Source organism: Mchenga conophoros, linkage group LG1 (assembly GCF_057382185.1).
Source record: "Mchenga conophoros isolate Kocher_MC1m ecotype Shallow Benthic linkage group LG1, M_conophoros_male_GT1.1, whole genome shotgun sequence".
Classification (NCBI taxonomy): Eukaryota; Metazoa; Chordata; class Actinopteri; order Cichliformes; family Cichlidae; genus Mchenga; species Mchenga conophoros.
Genome location: NC_140526.1, coordinates 28,728,228 through 28,740,053, shown reverse-complemented (window position 1 = coordinate 28,740,053; position 11,826 = coordinate 28,728,228). Strand labels below are relative to the sequence as shown.

The window sequence follows — 11,826 nt, the reverse complement described above, 5'->3', positions numbered from 1 at the left end:
CCAGGGCTGGACTGGGACAAAAAATCGGGCATTTTGACTAGAGACCGGCCCACCAGAAAAGCCATAAAGCCTTTGAATGAAAAGTGTGGTGCTGTGGCTCCAGCAAACATCAGCTGATACTAGAAAGTAATATTAAATAAATTCACAATAACAACAGCTTATCAAGCTTAAACGTGCTGCTGTTGTACAGCGGACACCCGCTGTTTTCCTCTGTCTTGCGCAAAGTGAGCGATAAACAAACAAGGGAGACGGGACTTGCGACAGAAAAGCCAATCAGCTTATCATTGATCAGTTTCATGATTGAAGTAACAACAGGAGAGGGAGGGGGAGAGGGGGAGAGAAGAAGAGATAGCTGTGCAAAGATACAGAATAACTCCAACTTTGTCTTTGTCTGATTGTCTGGGCGTCATAGCGGAGGCAAGTGATGTCCAGATAAACTACATCTAAGGACCCAAAGGAAGGAGGCAGCAGCAGGTCTCTCTCTTAAGCATGTATTTTCACTGAATGGTCTTTTCGGTCTGCCAGTGTGTCATGCACTTTTCATGATTAAAGACCTTAGCAAAGAAAAAAAAAGTTGCCGGCTCCAGCTCCTTCGTATCAATATTATTTTTCAGACAGTTTCCCCACGGCTCCACCAATCAGCTCATCTGGATCTGGAGTTTACCTGCATACATCCCATTCACTCTGTCAGTTTTTTCACACTTACTGCTGTTGAGGAAAAACTACACTAAAAGCCATACCTTGCTCAATTGTTTGTACCTTCTTGGCTCACATAAAACTGTACACGCAGTTTTATAAGATGCCTTGTCCGTAACACAAAAACTTCAGCAAAAGATGAGGGTGCTGAGACATGCCTCGGTTCCCTATTTGCTAAAGCTGTTAAGATAAACAGCTCAAGAATTTGAGCTGCACTGAGGCGCAGAGAGGAACATGGCTTTTAATGCAATCAGTTTTTCTTCATTCATCAACACATGCCTGAGAGAGGGTTAACTGGTGTCAGAGCACTTGGCTGTCGTTATGATTTGCTCCAGTGGTGTCAGACATGAGCGCCTTCCTCTAAAAAACAAAACAATGCAGGGTGGAGCAGGTTTCACATGGATTTTTGCACAGATGTTATCTGAGAGGAAAATAAGCCTCACTGCTTTAGCATCTGGTAATAAACAAAGGTTAATAAAGGCTTACAGATGCTGTCAGGTGGCTCCCAGCACTGACACTGACACAATTCAACCAGTATAGCCAGAAAAAAAACGAAAGACAAACCAGCTGGTAAAATGCACATTCAAACTTAAGCCATAACTAAACACCACTGTAATATTCCTACCAGTGTTTTTGATGCATTCATGAATTCATCAGTCGTTATAGCTCTCCACAGCATCACAACGCCTGCTGTTATAAAGTGAACAATAGCGTCCAGTGTCACACAGCTGCTATTCCCACACACAAAGCCACATTATATGTGTGCCATTGCAGAATTTATTACAGGCAAAGGAAAGTATTTAAAAAGGCTACAGAACAAAGAAAGGAGACCATAAAACACTCCGAATAGCCAGGTTTAAATTTAACCAGACTTTGCTATCTATGTACACGTTTAAAATAAATTACACCCTTTCCTTCTGTTATATCACTGCCTACTTATTTTTATATATATATATATATATATATATATATATATATATATATATATATATATATATATATATATATATATATATATATATATATATGGGGAGAGGGGGGGGGAGAGGGGAGAGACATAACGATGTTTTCATAAAAGTATATATAAACGCGGCACTCATCTAAAGTATATATAAACGAATATTCTTTGGTTAGAAGCTAAGCAGGTGTTGTGTCTCCCCCTGGCGGTTGACTAGATTTATTACATCACTTAAGCTCAGCTTGACCCGGATCCAAAATCCTTAAACCCAGTGATTATATCCTGTAGGTCACGTTTTACTACAGTTTGGAAGAAATGGCGGACATGGATGAATTGTTCGGGAGCGATGGGGACAGCGACAACGACCAGCGAGGTAATGTTGCCCGAAACTCGTGGCTTATATTGTTTAATCATCAGTTTGTGCATTTAGATGAGTGCCGCGTTGTGCGCAGCTGCGTAGCAGAGGGGAGCTTTAACGCGAGAGTGAGGTGTGCAACGTTTCGCGGATGTTCGTTATATCGAGGCAGGCGTTAATAATGTTAATGTGTTTTAAACGTTGGCTTTAATGGAAACCATCGTGGAGTTCTTTTATCCTTCACCTAGTTTCACTTTTCTTTTTCTTTCTTATTTTCTTTTTCCTTTTAAAAAAAAAAAATCGGTTTTCAGTGTTTGGATTCACGTGATGTGTCTGAGACGGAGGGCCATGGCTTAAGTTGTTTTGTTGCTGTGGTGCAGGATGTGATCAGCGCTCATGTTTTTTTTTTTAGCAGCACGACTGCAAATATACATTTTAAGACCTTAAAAAAAAACTTAATTCCCTTATGTCAAAATTAGAATTGTCTTCACGCACAAACTGGTGCAGCACCTAAGTTCACCTACATAATCTTTAATTTCCACAGACTTGCTACTAAAATGATTTTTACAGAAAGAAGAACAGTACGAGAAAACCGTATGACACTGTGTATTTCAGTACTCACTGTTGATACAGCCGTACATAAATAATATTGTGATTGCATCAGATAATCCCATACAAACAATTGTCAGATATAACAGTATTTATTCAAAAAAGGTCTAAATATAATAATATGGGTATTATTCAGAGACATAAATATATTATGTCTGTATGAGACAAAGTGTGGAAAACCATCAAAGCACTTTGTTGTGTTGATGCTGAAATCTTCTAAAAAGTCTACAAAAAGGAGCTAACTGATATCATCTTTGCTTCTTTTTGTCCAAAAGTAGTTGATAATTGGAAGCTTTTTCTGGCATCACTCGTTTTTTCCATAGAAATACTGTGATTTTGTACCCCAAAGAGACTTAAGGTGGTTATAAATAAATAAATATTATTTCTTTTAAACAGGATTGCCCCCAGCCCTGCTTTGTTTGAACAAAACACTGGTATATGGAGAGTATGAGGATTTAAACAAGCTGAGCTTCACCTTTTTAGTCACACATTTGTAATGTGAGAGGAGTGAGTAACATCTGTTTGGCACTACAAACTAGAATAAATCGGACTGCTTTATCTCTTTGCAGAGTCTGGCTCCGGCTCTGGTTCAGAGTCGGAGCAGGAGAGGCCTCGTTCTGTCAGCAACGCTTCAGGCAGCGGCAGTGACAGCGAGAGGGAGCGGGATGATGATGATGACGAGTACGAAGGCCAGGAGGCCGGCAAGCCCAGCATGAATAAGGTGCATTTTGCAGACATCGTTCAGACAGCCGCCCAATCAGTCGTTCAGCTGTGAATTTAGCCACTGAAAATACTGCTTCAACTTCCACAGTGACCTCAGAGAATTGTATTCCTTTTGTAATGTTAATCTTGCATTGACTTGAGTTAATAAACTTTCAACCTACCTCAAACCATCTAGTATGTTTATCCCACAATGAAGGTGTCCTGTGTCTGCAGTAGAAGGACTGAGGCGTGCGTGTGTGTCTGTGTGACGATACAGTCATGAGCTGCATCTAAACGTACTCATGTGTCTTCTCCGTAACAGGAGCTGTTTGGAGACGACAGTGAGGATGAACAACACAGCGGAAGCGACAACCAGTCTGAGCGCTCGGGGAACCAGTCAGATGCCAGCATGCGCTCAGACCGCGGGGACAACGATCACTCCGACGCAGAGCAGCACAGCGGCTCGGACCGTGACCATCGAGATGAGGATGAAGACGAGGAGGATGGGGGTCACCGGTCGGACGGAGGAAGCCCGGCTGGCAGCGGGATGTCTGGCGGTGGGAGCCCTCGATCTGACAGGGGCAGCGTTCGCTCAGACAGAAGGTACGACGTCTCACACAGGCTGCAGCTCACCGTTGTTTAACTGAGGTCGTTGATGGCACGGAGATCGGGATGCTAAAATATATCTTTTCCAGTTTGAGAAACGCAATCAGGTCTTTGATCTGTCATAAGGAAGTGGATGGGGGATTAAGTGACTTCCAGAGGAATAAAAATCAGAATATATGTTTACCGTGTTTGTTCTTATTCAGTATGCACAGCGATCCTGGGACTCCGCAGTCGGGCCCGGGCACACCGCACAGTGACGGCGAAGCTTCAGGGAGGGAGAACCAATCGGAAGATGAGAAGTGGGGCGGAGAAGCTAAGAGCGACCAGTCGGAGGACGAGGAGGAGAAACGCCACTACTCTGACGAAGAGGGAGAAAATTCTGATGATGAGGGACCGAGGAACAGGAAATCAGGTACAACCCCCAGGATCTGCCGCTGAGCCAGCCTCCAGGGTTAATCTTTTTACACAGTAAATTTCATGGATTGGGGCCATATGTGAACATTTTATCCCGAGCTTAAAACTCAGAGGTTAATATGAGATTAATTTTTCACACAGACTCTTTGCACGAGGCGATGAACTGTTTTCCTTTACTGTAAGATGTGCGTGGGTGTCCCGTGCCTCCACTATAAACGTGACATGTGGAAAATGATACATAAAATTTCTTGGTTTTGTTTTTCAGAGTCTGCAAAAGGAAGTGACAGCGAAGATGATTTCATAGGACGGAAACCCAAAGCGAAAGCCGCCTCCGATTCCGATTCAGACAGCGATGCTGAAACAAAACGTAAGCCCTAACCTTACTGGGTCAACGTAGCAGCAACGATTTGTCTTTTGTTTCTGCTGCTGAATTTGATATTTTTATGGTACTGAAAGTTATCCGTACTCTTCCGCAGCAAAGAAGGCCGCAGCAGATGACCTGTTCGGAGAAGCGGACGACATCTCTTCAGACAGCGATGCAGAGAAGCCCCCGACCCCGGGCCAGCCCCTGGTATGTGTCTGTTCTCTCACCCTCTGTTCTTCTCTGCACTCATCACACTTTTAAACGAGATCCAAAATCCCCTTTTTCTCTAAGCCTCTCTGAGCTGATCCCTATTGTCATGGGTCACTGGATTATACAGTGTTTGTTCACTTGTTCGTGTGTGTGTGTCTAGGATGCAGAGGATGGTATGGAGGGGGAGCAGGCAGAAGAGGAGCCTGCGCCTGAAACTCGTATTGAAGTAGAGATCCCAAAAGTCAGCACTGACTTGGGATCCGACCTTTATTTTGTCAAGTTGCCCAATTTCCTGTCTGTGGAGCCCAGGTCAGAGCATGTGCAGTGTAGATGGATGGAAAAATTATTTTCACTTGATGATAAGATAATTAGATGTTCTTTGACGCTGTCTTTTCTTTTTCTTTTTTTCCCTTTTAGGCCGTTTGATCCTCAGTACTATGAGGATGAATTTGAGGATGAAGAAATGCTGGATGAAGAGGGGCGGACCAGGCTCAAACTGAAGGTCTGTGTAGATTGGAAATGACGGATGACAGATTTTATTTATTTAGATTTTTTTCCTACGTCACCTGATGTTCATCATCTTCTCCCCACAGGTGGAGAACACAATCCGGTGGAGAGCGAAGAGAGACGAGGAGGGAAATGAAACCCGAGAGAGCAATGCGCGCATTGTCAAATGGTCCGACGGCAGGTGTGTGTTACGTCAGGCTGGATGCCGCGGGGTGCGACACTGCGATCAGGACATAACTCTGTACTTGGCACGCTTTTCAGTCTCCCATTCTTTCCACAGCATGTCCCTCCACCTGGGGAACGAAGTGTTCGATGTTTACAAAGCTCCACTCCAAGGAGACCACAATCACCTTTTCATCCGACAGGGCACCGGGCTGCAGGGACAGGCCGTGTTCAAAACCAAACTCACTTTCAGGTAATGCACTAACATGCCAGTGTGGCTTTGGTAACAGGCTGCTGTTTCCTTTTAGGCACAGACTGAGAGTTGCGAGGGAGACTCCTCCTCCGTCTGGCTCCCTGACAGTAGAATATGTTCTCAACAAACTCCGGGCTACCTCTGCAAACAACAACAACAGCAGCCACAATGGCACCCTTCATTCAGGCTCCATTTAGAAATGTACTGAATGCTTTAAGTCCCCGGATCACCTTGTGCAAGCTGCACAGGTTTCTCCCAGTAAGAACTGTTTAAGCTTCTTAGCGCCCCCCCCCCATCCACCTGAATGTTCTGTCTTTCACCCCACATGGGTCTATGAGGGCAAACCTGCCTCAGTGTGCAACAGGCCTCCGTGTTCCCAAACAGAACATTATTACAGTTTGTTCCCTTGGAGCATTAACATTTGAGTTTTGATTAGGATTAGAACTGCTCAGCGTGCAGATGGTTACAATGCTTTTATTTTCCTTTTAAAAGCACCTTTAACTCTTTTAAAGCCAGAAAATTCACGTTTAAAAAAAAAAAAAAAATGTGAGCACCTAAAGAACAATACTGTATGACAAGACTTCTTCATTCACGAGGTCATTTGATACAACAGTGAACTTAAGGTTACAGATAAATACATTTTCTTAAATAAGCCAAACAGACACATGACTCTGTCATTCACAGCTTCGAGTGGTCTCAGCATCGTGAGTGATTTGTGTTAAATTTAATGCATTTTTAATAAATGCATAGATTATATTTGTGGTGATATTTTCATAAGTCATCATTAAATGAGGGAGCTGAGGCCAGCAGTTAATGTTTGTATTGTAAGAACATTGTTGGGGATCTAATAACGTGAGACACTCGACAACAACAGATGTCTTTGGTGAAGTCAAACGAACACAGTGTGTTCTTTTAATCAAGCAGACATAATTGATGAATTTGTTACGTCATACCTGGCTTAGAATTGGGGGCTTTTTAATGCGCCAGCATTGTTTACATCCATGTACGCCTACTTAATGAGACCACATTTACCCTCAACAGCCAGTTTGCTAGGTACATCTTGCTAGTACTGGATTAGACCTCTTTTTTTGCCATCAGAGCTACTTTAATTCTTTGTGGCAGAGATTCAACAAGGTGCTGGAAACATTCCTCTGAGATTTTGGTCCGTATTGACCTGACAGCTTGAGATGAGTTGAGCTTTGTGACATGGTGTGTTATGCTGCTGGAAGGAGCCATTAAAAGATGGGTACCCTATAGTGTTAAGGGACTGGGCACGGTCAGCAGCAGTAGTAAATAGGCTTTGGTGTTGTGATGCACAGTTGGTACTCTATGGGGTACACGTGCGCCCAACCCCTTTACACCACCACCAGTAGCGCCTTGAACTTTTGATATAAGGCCAGATGGATCCATGCTTTCATGAATTTAATGCCAAATTCTGAACCTGCCATCTGAATGTCACAGGAGAAATCTGGACTCATCAGATCAGGCAGTGTTTTTGTCTTCTGTTGCTCAATTTTGGTGAACCCAGGTGAATTGTAGCCTCTGGTTTCTATTCTTAGCTCACAGGAGCGGCACCCAGCGTGGTCTTTTGCTGCTGTAGCTGCTGCTTACAGGTTTTTATGTGATATTCGTTCAAAGATGCTCTTCTGCATATTTTCTCTTTTTATAAACTTTCCCAGTAAACTCTGGAGATGGTTATGTGGGAAATATCCAGCAGATCAACACTTTGTGAAATAGTCAGGCAGCCCGTGTGGCACCAACAACCATATCACATTCAGAGTTCCCCTCAGATCACCTTTCTTACTCATTCTGATGCTCAGATTGAACTTCAGTAGGTCATCTTGACCATGCTCTGAGTTGCTGCCACGTGATTGGCTGATCATATATTTCTATTAGGGAACAGTCAAACAGGTGTACATAAGAAAATGGCACATTTTGTTTTATTTTTTATTGTGTTTTATTTAATCCACACCTGCTCTCAGTGCTTGTTGCTGTGTAGCCGTGAATCATTGTGAACAGAGATTCCACAGCAGCAGAGTGGGAGTCTTTCTTATTAGCAAGACATCACAAAATAACATCAGAGGTTCTCAGTGCAACTTTTAATCTCTATGTGGAGCTCATGGAAATGTGTGAAAGCACAGGGCAACATAAAGACCAGCATGTACCTAATGCTGCATGACCTAATAAAGATGACAGTTAGCTATAAATTAGCTTGTGCTTTAGTTTCCTTCTGCATTACATTACTGGCAGGGATATGCTTAACATGCCCTGTGTGCAATGTGTTTGCCCAAGATAAAAATAAAGCGTGCGATATTAAAAACTCCACAAGGTAGATTTAATGAGTGTGGGCTAAAACAGGTTTGGCAGTCGATACTGTGTTTTTCTTTCTGCCTGTTTGCAACACAGAGGTGTGATCTATGTGTTAAAGAAGAAAAGGGAAAAAATGTGTGAAAACCTCCCACTCTTAAGAGATTCACTTTTATGAAGACGTACTGGGGAAATGTTATTATTCAGGTTGTTTTTTCTGCACTTCCAGACCCCACTCCACAGACAGCGCCACCCACAGGAAGATGACCCTGTCTCTGGCTGACCGCTGCTCAAAGACACAGAAGATCAGAATCCTTCCCATGGCTGGACGAGATCCCGAGTCCCATCGCAATGAAATGATCAAGGTAGCACGAGCCGTCCGGTGTGGGAATTCTTTTGTTACCACAGAGACCGGAAGAGTGAGATGAGGTCAGCTGTTGACAGGCACCATGGCTGCTTACATAATAATATAACCTGACATGCTTGCATAATGTGGTCACGCAGTGGCGAGTGAAATGGAAACTGAGTCAACCAGTCTAGAGTTCTGGTGATGCGTTTACTGTCGGCTCGAGAAAGACTGCAGATTACATTGTTCTTCACTGTGCAGCATTAGCTTAAAATGGCTTTTAAAACATATAAACACACATTTGTCTCTTTGTATTTTAAACACTCGTGTCCTGCATGATGACGTCTAATGTGCGTCAGTGGGGATTGTGCGAGTTTGAATAATTAACAATAGACGCCCAAATACTAGACATCAATTACGCTTCCCCCATTGTTTGTAGTCAGTACTCCCAGTTGGTGGTTCTTAAGTTATCATAATTACAGTTCAACAGCAACAAGGGTCCGTGCCTTTATACAAGTGTATGCCAGTCTCACATTTCCACAGAATGTGGATTTCAGGTGTAATTTCAGTACACTTCATAGGTCCTTCCCTCTGTTGTGCCTCAAACAGCCCAAACAGGCTGTTTCAGTACCAGCAGCTGAAATCAGACATCTGTTAGATGTGGTAGGAGCAGCTAAAATGTAGTAGATGTGGAAAAGGGTGGTAATTGGCGACAGAAATCCTTAAGCTTGCACTAAAGTACAAAAAACACACCAGTAGCCCACAGCACAGTCTTTGTTTATAGGTTTTAAATGTCTTTTAAGTTTCCACAGTTTCTAATCGCTTCTGCAGTGTCATAATTCTGACACTGATCTAGCCTTTGGGCAGACAGTCAAAGCTAATCATAATGGGAGCTTCAGTAGCTGCGCAATGTGTAGATTTCTAGAGCAATGGTGGGCAGAGGGGGCCACAGGTTGTCGTGTACCCACATTAACTGCCCACTCCTGCTCTAAAGCCCATGGGGTGTTGAAGCTGTGGCTCTGGAGATCCATGCAGGAAAAATGGATAAGGAATGCTTTGCTTTACCACCAACACTGCTGGCTTTAGTCAAAATCAAATTGAAACTTTATTTTATTTGCTTTCACTTTATTTTTATTTTTTTTAAGATATTAGACTGTTATATTTTTTATTTACTATCAAAGTAGCCTCCTTTTGATTGGATTCAGGTAGGACTCAAAGTAAACAGCATTGCTTTTAGTTACCCAAGTCAAGCTTCTGTTTCAAAGTATGCTGAAACAAGCTAATGGATATTTTTTTTTTCCCCTCTCTTCACAATTGTTTCATTGTTGGTAATAAAAATAAGAACATGATAAATGAATTTGATTAGATTAGAAAACACAGTATTATTGTAATGAAAATGCAAAGTTAAAGCACAAAATACTAATGATCATGAAGAGTAGTCACATGTGGTAAAAGATTTGAAGTATTTAGATATATTAGTAATACTGATGGGCTAAGTTATACACAGTAGACACTTTATTCTGTGAAAGCTGGGAAATTCTTTTGCCACCGCAAACATATGGCAGGTAGCTTAAATAAGTAGGAACATCAAGACTTAAATATGCTTTTTGAGGGTTCAAGAATTGCTTAAAAACGGCTCTTTTGATAGTAAGGTTTGCTATAGACATATTGTAGATGCCTAATAATGTTCAGACTGAGTAAGCGTGTGTTCCTGTTTAAAGTTAAAGGTTATTGAAGCACATTTTTGACTAACTGGCACTAGCTGATTGTCAAACTTAAAATGGGCAGGAGGGCAAATGTTTTAGAAAGTAATTACCCTTTCTCTCGTTTGTCCTTACTCTGCCTGCAGTTGTCCTTTTATTATAGGACAGCTAATTCTGTTTATTCCAGTGAGGAATTGTCATGTTATAGGAATAACAGAACAACAAGCAGGGTAAATGTACTTTAGAGCAAAAACGAATAATAGGCTCATTTCTTATTGTTTTTTTCCAACAAGGCCAGCTTATTGCTTTAAAGGGAAATTAATTAGACTTTTCCCACACCTAACATAAAAAGCGACCTTTTTTCTCAGTGTGTTTGGGGAAAAACAATTAACAACTAAGCAGCTAGAAATTAAATGCCTTGAAATGATTTTTGTATAAATTCGCCACTCGGGTCTGTCTTGGCAGAAAGAGGAGGAGCGGCTGCGAGCCTCCATCCGCAGGGAGTCCCAGCAGAGGAGGATAAGGGAGAAGCAGCATCAGAGAGGCCTGAGCAGTAGCTACCTGGAGCCCGATCGCTATGACGACGAGGAAGAGGGCGAGGAGGCGATCAGCCTTGCAGCCATCAAGAGCAAGTATAAGGGTGGAAGTGGCCTGAGAGGTGAGGATGACTGCGTTTCACATTGACTGCTGTCGTTTTGTTTCTATAATTTTTTTTCCTCGTATGTTGAGACGTGTTTGGGAGTTACAGAGGCCTGATGCACACGCTCTTCTCTTTCTGCCTCACGTACAGAGGAGCGAGCCAGGATCTACTCATCAGACAGTGATGAAGGTTCTGATGACGATAAAGCCCAGAGGCTGATGAAGGCTAAGAAGTTGGACAGTGACGAGGTAGGTGCAGTGATGTGGTTGACAGACAGGGGGCGGTGTGAGGCTGGACACCGTGTAGAAAAAAAGCCAACTTTTCTCATTATCCTTTGTAACTAAGAAGGACAGCAAAAGCTAGACTCTTCAGAGCAGGAAAGCTTTTCTGCACTCACTGTTGAAGTGTAACTGAACGCTGTATGTACTCCTGTCACAGGAGGGCGAGGGATCAGGCAAGAGAAAGGCAGAAGATGACGAGGAAACGGGCACCAAAAAGGCAAAGAAGTATGTCATCAGCGACGAAGAAGACGAGGAAGACGACGACGAATAATTCATCTTCCCTTATCATTCCACTGTATTATCAGTGCTCAGCCCGCATGGCATATAAACAGCCATATTTTTTGTATATTTTCTTATGACCTGTTTGTGGGTGGCTGTGTCTGTGTGTTTGCTTGTTTATGTTGTGTACAGAAGAGGTGAGAAATAAAACAAAAAACGGTGGTTTTATGTAACCAAAGCTTCTCGAGGCCTCTTCATCTTTTTAACACCATGAATCATATATATATGAATCACGCTGTTGCGATGTTATGAAACAAACTGTTACGTTTCGAGGGGAGGCTGTTAATGGCATAATTGCTGTGGGCTGCCGAAAGATTAAGTTAATGGCATAGAAGCAGCATCTGCCATTTCTGTTCCTCTCCCTCATGTACACACATAATTGACCAGTGTTTTCAGTGCGCTGGTTTAGAGGTGGTGGGGTTTTTTGGTTTTGT

General features: G+C 42.7%; 1 protein-coding gene across 1 annotated transcript; it reads left to right on the top strand.

The window, feature by feature from the left end:
* Nucleotides 1–1,942: 1,942 nt before the first annotated feature.
* Nucleotides 1,943–11,570, top strand: leo1 (LEO1 homolog, Paf1/RNA polymerase II complex component). Its single transcript, XM_085273517.1, has 14 exons — nucleotides 1,943–2,027; nucleotides 3,188–3,339; nucleotides 3,643–3,923; nucleotides 4,130–4,338; nucleotides 4,606–4,707; nucleotides 4,817–4,911; nucleotides 5,075–5,223; nucleotides 5,332–5,416; nucleotides 5,508–5,602; nucleotides 5,702–5,836; nucleotides 8,373–8,508; nucleotides 10,658–10,850; nucleotides 10,983–11,080; nucleotides 11,271–11,570. The coding sequence occupies exons 1-14, from the start codon at nucleotides 1,970–1,972 to the stop codon at nucleotides 11,382–11,384; spliced, it is 1,902 nt and encodes a 633-aa protein (XP_085129643.1). The 5' UTR covers nucleotides 1,943–1,969; the 3' UTR covers nucleotides 11,385–11,570.
* The last annotated feature ends 256 nt before the right edge of the window (nucleotides 11,571–11,826 follow it).